Raw genomic sequence first — 20,444 nt, forward strand, 5'->3', positions numbered from 1 at the left:
CCCTGATAATATCCTCGTTGCTGAATTTTGCAATAACTGCAAAGGGAGTAAAGTCGAGTAAGGTCATCCCAAAAAAAGAGAATTATAATAGTCTGTGGAGGTAAAAATTAGTGTTTGCAAAACTGTTCTAAAGGTATTTGTCTCTAGAAATGGTTTGAGTCTTCTAAGGATTAATAATTTGTAATATCCTTCTTTTGCTTTTTTAGCAATATGAGTTTTAAAATTAAATTCGGGGTCCAACCAGATTCCTAGATCTCTAACAGTAGAACTAAGGTTAATATTAGCTGTTTGAAATTTAAATTGCAGTTTAGTGTTATTTGGTGTAATTTCTCTTTCTAGTAATAAGATTTCCGTTTTGTCTGTGTTGATACAAAGTCTCATTTGTTGCAGCAACTGCTTGATTGTATTTAAATAGAGCGATGTGACTTGCAGTGCTTTTTTCTACGGTGTCATTGATTGGGATTAAAATTTGGAAATCATCGTCATATGAAAAATATTTCAAGCCAAGTCCTGATAGCAGATGGCATAATGGCATCACATAGATGTTAAACAAGGTCGCCGATAAGGTGGAACCTTGAGGAACACCTATATCAAGTGTGGTCAATCCAGAAACTTTATCATTGATTTTGACTTAAAAAGGTAGCCCTGTACGTGAAATAAAGCAGAAGTGCCCATTTACCAATAGCAGGGTCATGTTGCACAGCTGATGTATCCAGGTCATAACTTCCTAAATATTTCTCCAGTCGTTGGCAGGACACAGCAGTCTACCGAGAAATACAAAGATTCTATGAGAAGAAAATGGACCCCTTAACTCAAGTGAAAAGTGTTATATCATTCATTCTTAATTGTTTTCTGTATCATAGAAGGCCAAAACAAATAAAACACCAAGGAAAAGAGCTTTATTTTTTGACCTGGTACCTTTCTCCTGCTTTCTTGGGCTTTCAGTTCAATAAGAAATGGTCTTTACTGGGCTCAAATGCCATGAGCCCTCATTTATAGCTACCTGGCAGGGTGGGGTTGCTCCTAGTTTTATCTCCTCTTAACTAATGAGTACATTTTCAAAAGCACTACACATGGAAAATTAGCAAATATAAAGTGAATTTTAAAAGCGAGGCACGTGCCAAAACCAGGAGATACGTGCACAAATCGGGTCGGCGCATGCCAAACGGATTTTAAAAGGCGTCTGCGTACACGCCTGTCTCCCACTATGCACACAAATTTTATTTCTAAAAAAGGGGCATGGCATGGGCGTTCCTGGATTTCTCAATGAAACCAGAGCGTAAATACTTATGCACACAAGCACACGCCAGGTCCCCTACCGCGTAACTTTACTTCTGCTATGGATGGCGTGTAAGTCGGAAAACAAACAAAGTAAAGAGGTGAGCGGGATTTTAAAGGTCAGGGTTAAAAGCGCAAAAGGGAGGGTATTAAACTAGGGGGGGGGGGTTTGGATGTTCTATCCCTTGCCTGGGCGAACTGGGAACAAACTGGGAAAACTGGTAATTGCATCGGCGCGCGTGTCTACTAAAATCCCCCCATGTACACGGTAGAAGCGGCATTTGCCCGCATAGGCACATACCTACTTAAAACTGCGTGCACGTGTGGGCACATTCAGCCTATTTTATACCGTGCCCACATATACGCTCGTATGTTATAAAATGGCTTCATCCCTGGGCATGAGCCAGCAAACGCACGCACGTGTGCGCCTGCGTGTCTGTTTTAAAATTAACGTCCCTGTGCATAAATAACCTGCATTCGTGTGCATATAAATCAGGGTTTTATGTGTACAGGTTATATTTTTTCACACATAAAATATACATGCATATGTTTATAAAACTGATTAAGAAAGTAAGCATTTTCATTGCATTGCAAATATTTGCAAATACTTTCAGAGCAAAACTATGCTGTATTTTTATAAACTGTGCAGCAACTTGCTGCATAATTTATAAAATACTAGGATAAATCTCTGTGCATCCATTTAGGCATACAAATTCGGTACCACGAATAAGTTTGAAAGTTATCCTTCCTGCCTTGCTTTTGTAATAACCGTTCTCAGGCAGGGACCACAGAGGTGTTGTCTATGCTTCTATATTTTTTTTTTTTTTGAAGGTCTAGATGGAACCTTAGAAGATAGAGTTGGAAGCAATAACCAGAGATATCTCCTTACCTGTACCATTGAGGAGATGAGCATGGGAAGCAACGCCATAGGGAACCGTAGGATGTTAAAGAGTGAGATGGCAGTGAAAGCCTTTTGTGCGTCCAAAATATTGTTCACGTCCACCAATACATAGACGGCAAAACTGGCTACAGAGATCTGTAAAGAGTGAAAAGCACTAACAGAAAGATCTTGCAGAAGGTACGTCCTACTACAATTCCCAAACATATTCATTCATGGATTCCCAGGCTGAGATGAGCATCTTCCTATAACACTAAAACTCTCTTAGGTGAATTTCCATCTAACTGTTCAGAAAATGTTTTCCGATAATATCCTCTCAGGCGGAAGATCCCTAAGACTGATTTAACCTTTCATGACAAAATAAAGAGAGGTTTATTGTTCACGAAGGTGTAAATGCCTGCCTAGTTGGACAATAAAAGGTGAATTTTAAAAGCCTGACGCATGCTGAAATTAGGGGATGCGCGAACATGTCGGGCTGCTGCTCGCCAAGCAGATTTTAAAAGCTGCCTGGATTCATTGCCACTGCGCGCATAAATGAGAAGTTCAAAAAAGGGGCAGGGCAGGGGAATTGGTATGGATGGGACATACCTGGACTTAAACTTGAAATTAACGCATAAATACTTATGCACACAGGCGCGCGCCGGGGTCCCCTGCCGCCTAACTTTACTTCTGCTATGGATGACGTGGAAGTAGTAAAACAAAAAATTCTAGGCAGATCAGAGGGGTTTTAAAGGTTGGATCTAACAGGGGATAAGGGAGGCTATTAAACTACAGGGGGCTTGGAAGACCTATCCCTTAATTGGGCGAACGGGAAACAAACTAGTTTTAGTGGCAATGGCGTCAGCACGCATCCCTTTGAAAACCCCCTCACTTACACGGTAGAAGCGGGATTTGCACACACAAGCTCTTACAATTGAGCGCATGGGCGTGTGGCCAGGCTATTTTATAACATAAGCACGCTTATGTGCACTAATGTTATAAAATGGCTGCAACCCTGGGCACAGGCCGACTAACACGTTCATATGTGTGCCCACGTGCTGGTATAAAAGTTTCAACCAAGTCGATACCCTGGAAATCTTATGTAGAATGCACGCATCCTGCTGCTTCTGAAGGCATCTTGTGGCAACTGCTGTGTGAAATAAGCTGATGTTGCTAACTGCTCAGCTGCTGCTGGGGCAAAGCAGATACTCTCGGCAGTTCAGAAACCTTACTGGGGTCTACAACTTATTGTTCTGCCAGGCAGGCACTCTGAGCTGGATGGATAAAAGTCTTTCTTTATTTTGTCATGAAGACTATTGCTTCAACCAACACAGTTAAGAAGTAATTCTTAGCACAAAATAAGTCCTGAGGTGTTAAAATGCTAAATAAATTATCTCAGTTGTTCACTTCCACACTGAGTCATCTATGGGCTAGATTTTAAAAGGAGCGTGCATGCATCCATGTGCGCGCGGTTCCTGGTGGGTGCACATAGACGTGTGGATTCTATAATATGTGCGCGTCGACACGCGTATGTTATAAAATGCAATATCCACGTGCACAGGTGCATTGGATTTTAACCCATGTGCGTATGTGCGGGTGGCCTGCGACTCGCGCACGGAGGCGGATTTTATTAAGCATGCGCGGTGACGCGATCGGGCCTAGACAAGTTCCCTCCCAGTCCACACCAATTAAGGAGTGGACTGGGATGGAACTTCCCTAACCTTAACCCTACCCTTCCTACTTTTTCACCTCTCCTCTCCTCCCCGACCCCTAACCTAAACCTAACTATCCCCTATTTTTTTGTTTCCATACTTACTGCTCCTCCGGAGCAGAAGTATCTTCCGCGCGCTGGCCGGCTGCCGGCGTGCGTTTGCCTGGTACAGTCAGTGTCTAATGGTGATGTCCTGGCCTGCCTCCCACTCCGCCCCCCTCCCTGCCCAGATCATGCCCCCCCCCCCCCCCCAGCTCGTCCCTTTCTTTAGGCCCGGCTGTTCAGCATATATCGGTGGTTATGCGTGTGGCCGGGCCCTTTAGAAAATGTGGTGCGTGCAGGACCCGGTCACACGCATAACCCCCGAAATTTACATGCGCAGGGCCTTTAAAATCCAGGCTTAAGCTTTTTCCCCATATTCCCAGAACGAGAAAAAAGCCTTCATGAATCGGTCTTTAGCAATGATTTTCACAGTTTGGATGGTGAAAAGCCTCCATATGTGAACTCCTCCCTCACGTCAACAGTCTCAGCCTCTGAAGTGAAACATAGTCATATGTGATCATTACACAAAAGAGATGACTAATGAACATGGTGCTCACAAAATATCAGTTTAGAAGAATAAATGTAACAGACAGAGCACTTAGATTTTCAAACGATCTAGGTGCTTAACTCTTAGAGCCGAGATCTGGCTCTTTAAAATTTTTCCTATGATGAGCACCTAAATTTAGGGGCCTCAGAAGTGAATATGGTGAAGAGCATCTCACCTGCCTCTGGCAATTTGAAAATGTAAACAAGACAGCAGCCAGCCCCTTCCCCACCATTCCCCTGCTAACCCCCTTCTGGCATCCTCTCGCTGAGGGGAGGAGATGAAGGTCTTCCCGTTCCCAGCACGGTAGAATACTGAGTGCCATAGCTTTGACAGCTTCCAGTGCTTTACTATTTATGTATTCAGTGCACTCCAGAATGGATAGACCATGCCCCTTTTACAGCTACCACTGCTTCTGCTACTACTTAACCTTTCTATAGTGCTGCTAGACATATGCAGCACTGTACAGAGGCATAAAAAGAGACAGTCCCTGTTCCATGCAGTCTGCAATCTAGTACAGACACACAGACAGACAAATAATTTATAGTAATCACTTAAGTGCTACGTTAAAAATATATTTGAATGTGGATTCTGTCCCTTCCCATGATGTCATCCAGTGGAGTCTTTTTAATAACCGTGATAGGGATCTGTACTGGGACTGTTGCTTTTTAACCTATTTACAAATGACCTAGAGATGGGAACAACGAGTGAGGAGATCAAATTTGCTGATGATACAAAATTATTCAAAGTTGTTAAACCACCAAAGGATTGTGAGAAATTGTAAGAGAACCTTGCAAGACTGGAAGACTGGGCATCCAAATGGCAGATGACTTTTAATGTGGACAAGTGCTAAGTGATGCATGTAGGTAAGAGCAACCAAAATTATAGCTACAAAATGCAAGGTTCCACATTGGGAGTCACCACCCAGGAAAAGGATCTAGTCGTCATCGTGGATAATATGTTGAAATCATCTGCTCAGTGTGTGGTGGTGGTCAAGAAAGCAAAAAGTATGCTAGGAATTATTAGGAAAGGAATGGAGAATAAAACAGAGAATAACATAATGGAGGTAAGTTTCAAAGGAGTTATGAGTGTAAATATAAGATACTATTGTAGCAATTTTCAAAAACCCACTTACTCGACTAATGCTTTTTAAAATTAGGCCCAATACCTCTGTTACACTCCATGGTGCAACCATACCTTGACTATTGTGTGCAATTCTGGTCTCCACATCTCAAAAAAGATATAGAAGAAATAGAAAAGATACAGAGAAGGGTGACAAAAATGATAAAGGGGGATGGAACAATTCCCCTGTGAAGAAAGGCTAAAGAGATTAGGGATCTTCAGCTTGGAGAAGAGACGGCTGCGGGGAGATATGATAGAGTTCTATAAAATAACGAGTGGAGTGGAATGGGTAAATATGAATCAGCTGTTTACTTTTTCAAAAAGTACAAAGACTAGGGGGCACATACATAGGAAAAATATATTTTTATTCACTGCATCATTAAACTCTGGATTCTTTGCCCGAGGATGTGATAAAGCTGTTAATGTAGCTGGGTTTAAAAAAGGTTTGGACAGGTTTCTGGAAGTAAATTCCATAAACCATTATTAAGGTGATTTAAAAGTCCATAAACCACTATTAAGGTGGACTTGGGGAAATCCATTGCTTATCACTGTGTTAAATAGCATGGAATCTATCGATTTTTTGGGATCCTGCCAGGTACTTATGACCTGGATTGGCCAATGTTGGTGTGACCCAGTATGGTAAATCTTATGTTATTTTAGACTTAGTAAGGAAGAAGATGATGTTCCAAGACACTGCCCCCATTTTCCACCTTGGGAGCTGATGGAGCTGATTTGAACACCAGGATCTACTCTGCTCTAGTCCGCGGAGGCCTTGCAGTTGCTTGCCACTGGCCTGGTGTAGCCCTATCCATTCCCTGCAAACATCATCATCTGGGGCAGACTTTTAGGTGACCCTACTGTGGGATGAGTTACTCCTGAAGGTGAAACTGGAAGAGGGTTGCTCCTTTGGGTGCTCCTGGGGAGACAGGGAAGCTGATGTTTCTGGGAGCTGTTTTAGGGTGGAGGTAGACTTGGGCAGTATTGGAAAGAAGGAGTTATTATTAAGTCATGTTACGTTTGCTGATTGTGGGAACACGCAACAAGCCTCACTGACCCGATGCCATATCAGGGCAGTCGGGCCTCCTAATTGCAGCAGGGAGCTGCCGCCGCTACTGCCACTGACTCTGAGGCCCTGAGCCGCCAGCCGTCACAACAGGATCCCTCCTCTTTGCAGCTGGAACACCGCCGACCCTGCCACACCTTCTCGCTGCCTGAGCCGCTGGCCCGACGCCAGCGACTTCCTCCACCCGGTGTCCTCTAAGGCGCACATGCCTGCCTTTTGTCGTCATTTAAAGGGCCCATGGTGGGAAAGTATCCATGGCTCTCCCTGATGACATCACTACTGGGGGACTATATAAGGCTGGACCCTGCTTCCAGCCTTTGCCTGGCAATAGGAAGATACGCAAAGTACATTTGCTCGAGTAACTGCTTAAAATTAGGAACATACGTATGTGTGATGGGTGTATTTTAAATCTTGCAGGTGCAACTGCATGCACGATTTAAAATTCCTGCGTATGTGCTTTTGCACGCGCATACGTATATATACAGGCACCCACATTCGTTTTAAAGTTACTATCCCTGAGGGATCATGTGGTGCTGTGAGAGAGGTGGGATGTAGTTTTCCTCTCTCGGGCCTCCTCACTCTTAAATCTACCCCCATCTGCATGCAATCTTAGACAAACTTTCTTTTGACTGTGGGAAGAAGTGATATTGGTCAACCTTCTTGATTCTAGCCTGGGTATGTCGGCCCAGTTAGCAAAAAAGGAGAAAGAAGAGGAGAAGAGTAAGTTGGCAATTTCTAAGTTGGCGGACGGGTGCTCTAGTTCAGAGCTAGATGCTAACAAAGTGGTAATGATTGCAGAACTTAAATTAGTAGTTGTGATAAGCTGGATGAAGTGTTGGCGATGCTTTCAGGGTTTCAGCGGCGGATAGCGGAGACAGAGCAAAGAATCTCAGATGTGCAAGACAGCCTACACTCTACCAAGATGGAGATATTAGCATTCAAAGCCGCTTAAAATAAATAAGAGGAGTGGCTGGAGGATCTAGAAAATAGATCCTGCCGCAACAACTTTAGATTTATTGGTCTGCTGGAGGTGTTGGATGATCGTGAGATGTCGGTTTTTTTGGAGACATGGCTTCCCTGGGAGCTGGGCCTTTCAACTGTGCATGGTCATGCTCACATTCTCAGAAATTTTGGACCAAGGTGATCAATTATTTATCAAAGGTACTGGGGTATAAGGTATCAATGGCTCCTGTGGCTATCCTTTTTAAGCAGTTTCCTCCTTTGCTATTTAAGAGTAGGAGGGATAATTTATTCATCAGAAAAGCCTGTGTGCTAGGCAAAAAAAGCTATTTTGATGACTTGGAGAGAGAATCATCGACCATCTTTTTGGCAATGGGGAACTTTTTGTATGACATGATACAAATGGATAATAGAGCTTCCGTTGTGACTTTTAAATGTCGACAGATATTTTTTTGCAACCTGGGTGAAATATATTCAGACTCTTGCCCCTATGGTGTGAAGCCTAATTCTGAATAACATTTCTTAAGTGCTGATTATATACAGGAGGATCCTAGTGTCTGAAGTTTCTTTTTTATAAAAAAAACAGAAAGTATTTATTTGTGGATGAGGGTCACATGCCATCTGTGATGTTATATTTATGCTTTAGGGTGGGTTAGCGGGAGGGGGGGGGATAGGGGTTCCAGGTTGGCTTTTAGGGGGATTGGGAGGTAACAGGGTGGAGATAATGGAAATGGTTGATTGCTTAGTTGAATTGCCTTTGGAGTGCATAAGAACCACTGCACCCAAAAGGTTTATGTATATGATTTCTTTTGTTAATAAAAAAAAAGCTTAAACTAAAGTTACCATCCCTGTATTCAGCTGAGTCAGAAGGAGGAAAGATGTCTTCTCCTCTCGGTTCAGTTAGGGGAACGTATGGGGGTGTGTGCAGGTGGGGAGATGATGTTGCAGGCGGGGAGGCTGGAAGCTCCCCCACTTCTTACATTTTCAAATCATCAGAGGCAGGTGGAGTACTGTAAGGAGGAAAGCTGGCAGATCCACCCAGCACATACTTTTTTAATGCAGGAGGAATGGGGGAGTCCTGGAACACTAGAGGTATTAGGCAGCTGGATTCAACAAAGCATAATTTTAGAAGCCTCAAGCGGCTATTTTTAGCCCACAATTTAGACATCTAAATTCAGCTGAAAATATTTTCATAAATTAGGCTTATAATTAAGGCACCTAAAATCAGGTGTTTAGAATTTTATGAATAACATAGTCTAAATGTCTAGAGAAGGGATCCCTGATCTTGGTTCTTGAGAATCACTACCCAATCAAGTTTTCAGGATGAATATGTATGCAGTACATTTGCATACAATGGAGACAATGCATCCAAATAGATCTCATGTGTATTCATTGTGGAAATTCTGAAAAACCCAACTGGGCTGTGGCCCTTGAGGGTCAAGTTTGATGACCCCTGGCCTAGGGGAAAAGGCATATTTATAGAAGAGTTAAGAAAAGGCCATATCTCAGTTATGCAGTTCAGTTATTGTTATCATCCCTTAATATGTTGTCAACCATTAAAAAAGTACCTTCAGGAGGTGCAACAAGCATTAGATCCTAATCCAGAAGCATCCTCTTATCCCTGTTTAGCACTACATGACACTAGGACACTGTTGCATTCTTGCAGAATCAGTTTATGTTTTGAATATGGGGCTCTAGGTGCTTTTTAAACTGTAGAGCTTTGCTCACTTGGTTAAAGAAAGGAGCAAATGTCAGCGTTTCAACCATAAAATAATGTTTCGTTCCATGCAATATAGGCTTTTAGCTGATCAGCAGATACTGATGGTCTTTGCTGGCTCTCACCAGGAATGGTGCACAAGTGAAGACAAAAATGGTCACAGATTGCAGATAGTTGAAATGCAGCATGTCTTTCAGCTCCTTCTCACGGATCTCCTGCACTTGGCTTTCGAAGGATGGCTCCCAGGCATACAGCTTCAGAATCTGAGGGTCACCGAAAGGAAATACAAATGAACATTCATACAGGAGTTTAAGACAGTATTTATTTCTAAATAGATCAATACATGCACAGAGAAGGACCACAGTACAAAGACAGAATTCCTTCCAGAGGATTAATACATCCTTCACCAAAGACCTAGAAAAGACCTTATTCATAGCAGCAATAACAACAATGATGTTATAATTCAGTCACAATAACATATTACTTATCTCACTATGACTGTATTCCTTTCCTTTTTCTTTGCAGAAATGTTATAATAGTCTGGGGATGATAATCTTCAGTCATTTACCAGGCTAAACGGCATTTGCTCACCTCAGAGGGGTTCTTCAGCGGTTCTACCTCCAGCTGGCTGCAAGGAGGTATCCCCTGGATCATGTTTAGGTTGGGGTTGGGGGGGGGCAGAGAGGAAAACAGCACGTGTATATGCCATTTTCAAAAGTACGCATGCTATTTCCGCCCCTCCCCTTGCTGCTGTCTGTACATGGAGCGGGTGCAAAGCATGCCAGCGTTTTTGCCGTGCACACCTTTCACTTACCCCATTTTCAAAGGGAAGCTACCCGGGCAGTTTGCCAGTGACAATTACCTACAGAGCATGTGCAGTTCTTCCTTCAGTTATGTCCCCATTTTCACAAATTATGGACTTTGTCAAAATGGGGACGTACCTGGAGGAAGAACTGGAAGACTGGGAGAAAATGGGTGAGGTGGAACAACAGTGGGCCAAATTAAAAATAGTTATTACAAAAGTAACAAATCCATATGTTAGAAAAGTAAATAAAAGTAAGAGGAAAAAGAACCCTATCTGGTACTCAAAGGAGGTGGCTGAAAAAATAAAGGCAAAAAGAACAGCGTTAAAGAAGTATAAAGGATCCCAAAAAAAGGAACACAGGGAAGAATATCTGGTGAAACTGAGGGAGATGAAGAAAAAAATAAGGAAAGCAAAAGTATAGTGAACTGAAAGTTGGCAAGGAGCAATGTGTGGAGAGAGAAAAAGAAATGGCAAAAATATTAAACAAATACTTCAGTTTGGTGTTCACTAAAGAAGACCCTGGAGAAGGACCATTGCTAGTTGACAAGGCTATAGATTTGGATGGGGTAGATGAAACTCCATTTACAGAAGAGAATGTATGAGAATGGCTAGGCAAACTGAAATTGGCAAGGCCATGGGGCTGGATGATATACACTCCAGGATACTGGGGGAGCTCAGAGATGTGCTGGTGGGTCCACTGAAGGACCTGTTCAATAAATCCCTGGAAATAGGAGTGGTGCTATGAAATTGGACAAGAACAGCGGTGGTGGTCCCACTTCTCGAGTGGTAACAGAGTGTTCTGTTCGGAGTTAACAGTCTGCTTGGGAGTTAGCAATCTGTTCTGAAACCGCTATCTGATGGGAGGAGCAGACAGGAGTTAGCATTCTGTAGTATTTAGGAGAGTTGTGGGTGGACTCTTGGACCAGTGGCAGATGACCATGCCCCCGGGGAAGACCCCGAGAGGGACCACCGATCAGGCTCAGAGTATGGAGTCAGACACACACTAGTTCTTTTATTAGACAGTATACTGAACCACCAGAGGTGGCAGTAGTGAGCTGGAATGCCCGGCTGGGCTGTAGTCCCTCAGATACTGGAACAGCGATCCCTGGAGACTGAGCTGTAGAGAAACTAAAATATAGTGAGTAGGCAGGATAGAACCTGATGATAACACTCACACGATGTCTCATAGAAGCCCAGGAGCGAGTACCTGGTTCCAGGGAAAGCTCTGAGAGAGCGATGGTAACTCACAGATGTAGTAGGCAGTGCTGACTTCCAGGCAGAAGTGAATTCGAAGAAGTCTGGGAACAAGGGCCCTCGAGGAGCGAGTACCGGTTCCAGACTGCAATCTGCAAAGTAAGAGAGAGAGCGAGGGCCCCCAAGGAGCGGGTACCTCTGGTTAGTCCGAGGAGGCAGAGTAGCGTAGGTAGCGAAACCCTTGCTAACTCGATGTGTTAGCAAATTCTAAGACCTTAAATATCCGTTGCGGGTGACGTCATCTTCGGGGGACGCCCCCGAGGTTCGCGCCATCGCCGGTACTTCAGTCGGGGCCGCACCGCGCGCGCACCCCTGGGCCTCCAGGAAACATGGTGGTCAGCAGCGTGGAGCCGGTCCGGGTACACCGGAGGACCTCGGCAGAGAAACGCCGTGGCAGCCAATCTTCCCGCGGGCGAAGAGGGAGGCGCCAAAGAGGTGAGGAGGGCGGAGAGAGGGCGTCGGGAACCGACGGACACAACACAGAGAGGAGGCTGGAAACTACAGGCCAGTCAGCTTCACCTTGGTGGTGAGAAAATTAATGGAGACACTGCTGAAGGAAAGGGTAATGAGCTATCTACAATTGAGTGGGTTGCTGGACACGAGGCAGCAGGGATTCACCAGGGGAAAGGCCTGTCAGACAAATCTGATTTTTTTGATGGGGTGACTAAGAATTGGATCAAGGAAGAGCACTCAACTTGATCTACAAGGTTTTCAGCAAAGCTTTTGATACAGTCCTGCATAGGAGGCTTGTGAATAAACTGAGAAGCTTGGGAGTGAGCGTCAAGGCGACGGCATGGATTACAAACTGTTTGAATGATAGGAGATAGTGTGTAATGGTAAATGGAACCTAATCTGAAGCGAAAACCATGTTAAGTGGAGTGCCACAGGATTTGGTTTTGGAACTGGTTCTGTTCGAAATCTTTGTGAGTGACATTGCGGAAGGGACAGAAGGTAAAATTTGCTTGTTTGCAACAGAGTTGACATGTCTGAAGAAGTAGAGAGAATGAAAAGTGATTTAAGAAAGCTTGAAACATGGTCAAAGATTTGGCAGCTGGGATTCAATTCCAAGAAGTGTAGAGTCATGCATCTGGGGTGTGGTAATCCAAAAGAGCTGTATGTGAGGGGGGAGGATGAAAGACTGATGTTCACAGACTAAAAGGGTTGATAGTGTCTGGTGAAATGAGGACAGTGAAGCAATGTGACAATGTGAAAACTAAAGCCAGGAGAATGCTGGGCTGCATAGAGGAATAACCAGTAAGAAACAGGAGGTAATAATGCCTTTGTACAGGTGAGGCCTCACCTGGAGTATTGTGTTCAGTTCTGGAGCCCGTATCTCAAAAAGGATAGAAAGAAGATAGAGGAGGTTCAGAGAAGGGTGACTAAAATGGTGTGGGGATCTCCATCAGAAGACTTAAGAGGAGAGGCTGAAGGATCTAAATATGTATTCCTTGGAAAAGAGGAGGTGCAGGGGAGATATGATACAGACCTTCAGTTACCTGAAAGGTTTTAATGATGCACGAACTTCGAACCTTTTCCATTGGAAAGGAAACAGTAGAACTAGGAGTCACAAAATGAAACTCCAGGAGGGATGACTCAGAACCAAAATCAAGAAATATTTCTTTACTGAGAGGGTGGCGGATACCTGGAATGCCCTTCCGGAGGAGGTGGTGAAGGCAAAAGCAGTCAAAGAATTTGAAGGGACATGAAATAAACTCTGTGGATCCCTAAAGGCTAGAGGACAGAAATGAAGAAAAGGGTGCATGGGAGTAACTTGCTCGGTGGCTGTTACTGCCCTTAACAGAAGGCATGGGGTACTACTCTTAGGGCTGGATTTTTAAACATACACGCGCGGGGTACATTTGTGTGCGCTACCCGGTGCGCACAAATGTACGCCTGATTTTATAACATGCCCGCGCAGCCGCGAGCATGTTATAAAATCCGGGGTCGGCGCACGCAAGGGGGTGCACACTAATGCACCTTGCGCACCCCGAGCCCTAGGGGAGCCCCGATGGCTTTCCCCATTCCGTCCGAGGCCACTCCAAGGAAACTTTCCTTCGGCCCCCCCCCACCTTCCCCTCGCTTCCCCTATCTAACCCACCCCCCAGCCCTACCTAAATCCCCCCTACCTTTATTTTGTAAGTTACTTTATTTTGTAAGTTATTATTACTCTGGCAGGTGTAACTTACGCGCACCAGCCGGCTGCCGGCGCGCGATCCCATGGCATGGCTGCTGTACCGGAGTCCTCGGTCCCACCCCTGCCCGCCCCCGGACCGTCCCCACCCCACCCCTTTCACAAAGCCCCGGGATATACATGCGTCCCGGGGCTTTGCGCGCATTGCCGGGCCTATGCAAAATAGGCTTGGCATGCGCAGGAGCATTTACGTGCATAATCCATTTAAAATCCTCCCCTTAACCATTAAGCCTTTATGCTTTTGATGCAACATCTCTCTCCATTTTGATGGTGGAGAGGATGGAAGGGACAAAGGGGAATTGGATTCAGACAACTAACGAGGGCTTTGACTTTTCCAGACTGGGGTACTTTTAAGCATGGGGGTAACCTGATACGTGTGGTGATTACTACCTTTAATAGAAGATATGGGGATTACTACCCTTAACCAGTAAGCCTTGTTGCTTTTGACGCAATTGCAACATTGCTCTCCATTTTGATGGCGGGTGGGGGGGAGGAAAGGGGAATTGGATTCAGACAACAACCAACATGCGCCCTGACTTTTATGGTCTGGGATACTGAATGAAATCACTGTGAACCGGGAAGATGTAGAAGGCCAGATTGACAAACTAAAGAGCAGCAAATCACCTGGTCTGGATGGTATGCATCCTAGGGTACTGAAGGAACTCAAAAATGAAATTTCTGATCTATTAGTTAAAATTTGTAACCTATCAAAAAAATCATCCATTGTACCTGAAGACTGGAGGGTGGCCAATGTAACCCCAATATTTAAAAAAGGCTCCAGGAGCGATCCGGGTAACTACAGACCAGTGAGCCTGACTTCAGTGCTGGGAAAAATAGTGGAAACTATTCTCAAGATCACAATCGTAGAGCATATAGAAAGACATGGTTTACTGGAACACAGTCAACATGGATTTACCCAAGGGAAGTCTTGCCTAACAAATCTGCTTCATTTTTTTGAAGGGGTTAATAAACATGTGGATAAAGGTGAACCGGTAGATGTAGTGTATTTGGATTTTCAGAAGGCGTTTGACAAAGTCCGTCATGAGAGGCTTCTAAGAAAACTAAAAAGTCATGGGATAGGAGGCGATGTCCTTTCATGGATTAAAAACTGGTTAAAAGACAGGAAACAGAGAGTAGGATTAAATGGTCAATTTTCTCAGTGGAAAAGGGTAAACAGTGAAGTGCCTCAGGTATCTGTACTTGGACCAGTGCTTTTATATATATATATATATATATATATATATATAAATGATCTGGAAAGGAATACGACGAGTAAGGTTATCAAATTTGCGGATGATACAAAATATTTCAGAATAGTTAAATCACAAGCAGATTGTGATACATTACAGGAGGACCTTGCAAGACTGGAAGATTGGGCATCCAAATGGCAGATGAAATTTAATGTGGACAAGTGCAAGGTGTTGCATATAGGGAAAAATAACCCTTGCTGTAGTTACACGATGTTAGGTTCCATATTAGGAGCTATCACCCAGGAAAAAGATCTAGGCATCATAGTGGATAATACTTTAAAATCATCGGTTCAGTGTGCTGCAGCAGTCAGAAAAGCAAACAGAATATTAGGAATTATTAGGAAGGGAATGGTTAATAAAACGGAAAATGTCATAATGCCTCTGTATCTCTCCATGGTGAGACCACACCTTGAATACTGTGTACAATTCTGGTCGCCGCATCTCAATAAAGATATAGTTGCAATGGAGAAGGTACAGAGAAGGGCAACCAAAATGATAAAGGGGGGTGGAACAGCTCCCCTATGAGGAAAGGCTGAAGAGGTTAGGGCTGTTCAGCTTTGAGAAGAGATGGCTGAGGAGGGATACGATAGATGTCTTTAAGATCATGAGAGGTCTTGAACGAGTAGATGTGAATTGGTCATTTACACTTTCAAATAATAGAAGGACTAGGGGGCATTCCATGAAGTTAGCAAGTAGCACATTTACGACTAATCAGAGAAAATTATTTTTCACTCAACGCAAAATAAAGCTTTGGAATTTGTTGCCAGAGGATGTGGTTAGTGCAGTTAGTGTAGCTGGTTTCAAAAAAGGTTTGGATAAGTTCTTGGAGAAGAAGTCCATTAATTGCTATTAATCAAGTTTACTTAGGGAATAGCCACTGCTATTAATTGCGTCAGTAGCATGGGATCTTTTTAGTGTTTGGGTAATTGCCAGGTTCTTGTGGCCTGGTTTGGCCTCTATTGGAAACAGGATGCTGGGCTTGATGGACCCTTGGTCTGACCCAACATGGCAAGTTCTTATGTTGATAAACAGACATAAGGGAAAAAGCACAGGAGTGTCTGATTTTCAAGAAGCCTAATCACCCTGTAAAAATGTTGCTAGCAGTAATTTTTTTTTCTGAGTTTGACAATTGCTTGGTTTTGATTGTAAATATTACTACCCTTTCCATACGGCTGGGAGATAACTACACGGAGAGTCAGTTATTACCCTTAAGAGAAATATCAGGATAACCTGCTCGGTGAGGCAGATTCTACCATAAGAAGCTTGCTGGGCAGATTGGATGAACCATTTGGTCCTTTTCTGCCATCATTACTTTGTTACAAGTGCATATGCACTTTGTGACTGTGTGTGGGCTGTCCAGAATTGCCCCCCTGAAAGGATCCTCTCTCTGTGTTTGATTGCTCTTTCCATCGCTATGAGTCTCGGTTGCTCCTTGCAATTATTCTTTCTTTATGGTCATTAAAGCTGGTCTATAATATGCGGCTGCAACAGAGAGACTCCTCCAGTCTTCATATTTAGGGGACACTTTACAAACTGCCCATTTTATACCTGCAGACTTGGCACTGTTTCAGAGCAAAATTACGCATACTCTTTCACTTTGAAAACCTGCCGCAGGCACAAACTCCCCATAGACACTTACACCTGCTTTTGTGGGAGTAGGGAGTTTATGGATTTCTCAGTGGAGAAAGGTGAATAGTGGAGTGTCCCTCCAATGGAGAAAGATGAATTGTGGGATCTGTACAGGGACCACTGTTTTTTAAACAGATTTATAAATGACCTAGGAATGGGAACAATTAATGAGGTAATCAAATTTGCTGATGATACAAAATTATTCAAAGTTATTAAATCACATAAGGATTGTGAGAAATTGCAAGAGGACCTTGTGAAACTAGAAGACTGGGCATCCAATTAATGTGAACAAGTACAAATTGAGGCACACAGGGAAAAACAACCCAAAATATAGCTACACAAAGCAAGGTTCCATATTGGAAGGCACCTCCCAGGAAAAGGATCTAGGAGTCATTGTGGATAATATGTTGAAATCCTCTACTCAGTGTGTGGCAGCAGCCAAGAAAGAAAATAGAATGCTAGGAGTTGGGAAAGAATTGGAGAATAAAACAAAGAATATCATAATGCCTCTGAAACTGCACCATGAGTAATGTGCGCAATTCTGGTCACTGCATCTCAAAAAAGAAACAGCAGAATTAGAAAAGGTACAAAAAAGGATTATGAAAATGATAAAGGGGATGGAACAATCCCCCTATGAGGAAAGGCTAAAGAGGTTAGGACTCTTCTGCTGAAGAAGAGACGGCTAAGGAGAAATATGGATATCCCTGGATAAGCAGCATGGAATCTACCCCTTGGGATCCTGCCAGGTACTTGTAATCTGGATTGACCACTGTTGGAAACAGGATACTGGGCTTGATGGAACTTTGGCAGATCTTATGTTCTTATGTTAGATACATTGAGTTCAAAATTCCATTTTGGCAGAGGATTTTTCTCCTCTGACCTAAACACGCCTTTCAGGAATGCCGCTTCTAAATGTGGCTAAATATCTGAATGTTGGGGAGCTGCTTTGGAGAACGGTGATTTTCAGACAGACAGCTTAATACACAGGTAAATTGCTATTCAGCCACAGTGGTGGCTCTGGAAGCGGCCCTCCCCATGTCTGCATCTCTAAAAATCATTTAAAACCCAAAACATTGACTTAAAAGAAAGATTTCCAGTTGTAAAGTCATGCTTTCAAAAGTGGCATCCACTCAATTTTTCCATTAACACTCTGTTCAATGAGTAGTGCTCAAATACAATTATAGTAACATGGAAAACAAAGAAAGGCTTTGTACAGGAATACCTTGTGAGGTGTCTGAGGGATTTACATACTGCAAAGTTGTGTGCCATTTCTGCTTTTCTAAATTTTGTGAAAAATTTGGTTTCGGGTTAGTGCACCCTAACCTGAAATTCAGGTCCCCCCGAATTTCAAAGGCCTGAACCGCATCCCGCGGCGGGCCAAAAACGAAGCCCGAACCAAAAGGTTTGGGCTTTGCACATCCCTACTCTTAAATAAGTAGCAGCTCCTTTCTGAAGGCATGTGTGATCATGCACGCCTCTTCATCCTAGCTACAATATGAGCCCTGAAATGTGGTAGTTAATGGGCAAGATGCAGGGCATGCATGACTGGGCTCCGATTTGTACAGCACTCACAGCACCTCCTCATCTTCCCCTGCCTGAGCCTTCTCCTTTGCATCATTCCATCCTCTGTCTTATCCCCAGGCTGAGAAAGAGACGAAGAGAGTGTGCACCGAGCACTGGTTGTGACTCAGTCTGTTGGGAGCAGCAACAGTGAAGGAGCTCTGGCAGCCTCGTGCGCCAGCCAAGGTAACTGAGCCGGCTGCCTGCCTCAGACTCACTTCTCTCTTCTCCTGCAATTATATTGAGAGGGAGCTGGTCCATTATGATGGGTTCGTGTGTGTCTGGCCCACCCCTCTTTGCTTTAAAATTTAGAAGCGAGACCGGAGAGGCTTCCCTAGCTCGTTGGTAATATGAATACTCTCCACATCTGTACTGCCTGCTCAGTGGAGGCTCGTTAGCCACACAACATTTTTGATAATGTAGGTGTGTTTTGGGCTTGAAAAGAGTGAAAAACAATGTTTTAGTATGAGCTATTGGAAAAACAGGGTGCACTAAAACAATATAGAAACCAAGGGAAATTAGTTGAAAAATCCCAGCAATGAAACAAAGCACACAAAAAAAAATATGCCCTGTGCCCCGTCAATGTACAGCAACGAAAGCTATTAATTCTGATTCTCACCTTGATTCCATTGATAATTTCAGTCATGATCTTCATCCGTTTGTCTTTATTTTTCATATTTTTCATCTGAAAAGCCAGATTTGCAGATTTAGAGTTTACTCCTGCTCATTCTCTTCCCAGTGTTCAGGCCAATGAGAACTGCAATAACTCAGCAAAGCCCTTCCAGAACCAAGCCAACCCCGATGAAAGAAATTCTCTACCTTTCTCCTCCTGAACTGGCTGCCTACGGGGGAAGAGGTTTTACAATAAAAGTTCTGAAGGTCATCGGTGGGCTCCAGGCCAGTAGGAGCACAGAAGCCCTCTACTTCACAGAAGCTCTTCCACCAAATACAGCAAGACTGATTATCACCCATTAAACTGATACAGACTTACCAACCACTGCACGTTCTACTTCTTGTTAAACTTCTATCATCCTCTTCTTCTACTCCCAGTTAGAACCATCCTTGTTTTATTGTAACTGCTTTTTCTGCGCACTTGTTATAATTTGTTATAATTTGTAAATGTATACTCTCATGTTATAGTTATGTACGTTTATAATTTATTGATCACCCCTTGTTTTATGTAAACTGACATGATACGAACTTCCGTGAATGCCGGTATAGAAAAAAACTCAAATAAATAAATAAATAAATAAATACTTCAAGTCAGGAGTTGTGCCCACATCTCTACAGCACCACCGCCTCCAGATGCACAGTATTTAAATTGAATTTCAAATGTATAGATTATAATTCAAACCAAAGCAGGGTCCAAAGGCAACATAGTTTGACTGCCATGCCGGTCCACTCTGAAGAAGAGCAACATAATCACCAAAAATCGTGTAAAACCACTCTCAGAACAGTAGCACACGACAATTCTGGAGGGAGCTTCATTAGCTGCCAATTAAAAGGCGAGTTTGATTTAAGATTGTCTCCCTCGTGTATGAACCAGAGGGGTTCATCTTATCTAGCTGGTCTTTTGACATTGTACATGCCTTGTAGAAATCTGCCTTCTTTGCAGCGGGATCTTTTGGCAATTCCCCCACCGTCAATAATCAAACTTGTTTTGACCCATAAATCTATATTTAGTGTAGTCGGGCCCATGTTAAGGAATGGAATGCCTTTGAATATTCAATCTGAACCTAATTATGTTACCTTTAGGGAGTGATTAATAGCATTGGAGGAAATTTTCAAAGGGGTTATGCCTATAAATGTAACATACTATCGTAACAATTTTCAAAAGCCCATTTACTCAGTTAAAATATACTTACATGTGTAAAACCTATTGACAATTCAGTGGCACATATTGTAGCAATTTTCAAGAACTCACATGTGTAAAGTACATTTATACGTGTAAAACCTAGTTTTACGCATGTAAATCATTTTGAAAATTATCCCCATTGTTTATAACCAAGCTTTTTCATACCGTTTCCTTCTTTTTCCCCCCATGAATCACTTGAAACTTAAGTCTGTTGTAGTGACTTTGGAATCATTGTATTTTATAGGAGGAATGCAGGGATATAAAGATAGGAGTAACTGTAAGGGCAAGATGGATAGCAGAGTAAGGGACGTTGGTGTTCCATCGAACTGCTAGTTTATGGTCATTTTATTTTTTTTAGTTAGCAGGAGCTATGAGGTTGATATTCAAAAGGGTTTGTCTGGCTAACTTTTATGATAGAGATTGAGTGACCTGTAAGAATACTTGGATGAATGAGAGATGTATAGAAAGTTCACCTTATGCTGAAAAAGCGGGATTTTCATATATACATAGTGACTTGTATTTACATCAAAAGAGAGTGGGACGCAGTGGTGAGGACACACCTTAAATCCATTTTTGAAATATTTCA

The 20,444-nt window shown here is 43.2% G+C and overlaps 1 protein-coding gene across 1 annotated transcript in view; it reads right to left on the reverse strand.

Moving 5' to 3' along the window:
- ABCC2 (ATP binding cassette subfamily C member 2) overlaps positions 1 to 20,444 on the reverse strand; it is a 149,309-nt gene that overhangs the window by 70,572 nt on the left and 58,293 nt on the right. Inside the window, exons 11-14 of the mRNA XM_029610078.1 lie at positions 18,623 to 18,688; positions 9,440 to 9,577; positions 2,168 to 2,314; positions 680 to 764 (exon numbers count right to left, since the gene is read on the reverse strand). Coding sequence (XP_029465938.1) covers positions 680 to 764; positions 2,168 to 2,314; positions 9,440 to 9,577; positions 18,623 to 18,688 — 436 coding nt within the window. The remainder of the gene's footprint in view (positions 1 to 679; positions 765 to 2,167; positions 2,315 to 9,439; positions 9,578 to 18,622; positions 18,689 to 20,444) is intronic.

This window comes from Rhinatrema bivittatum, chromosome 7, assembly GCF_901001135.1.
Source record: "Rhinatrema bivittatum chromosome 7, aRhiBiv1.1, whole genome shotgun sequence".
Taxonomy (NCBI): domain Eukaryota; kingdom Metazoa; phylum Chordata; class Amphibia; order Gymnophiona; family Rhinatrematidae; genus Rhinatrema; species Rhinatrema bivittatum.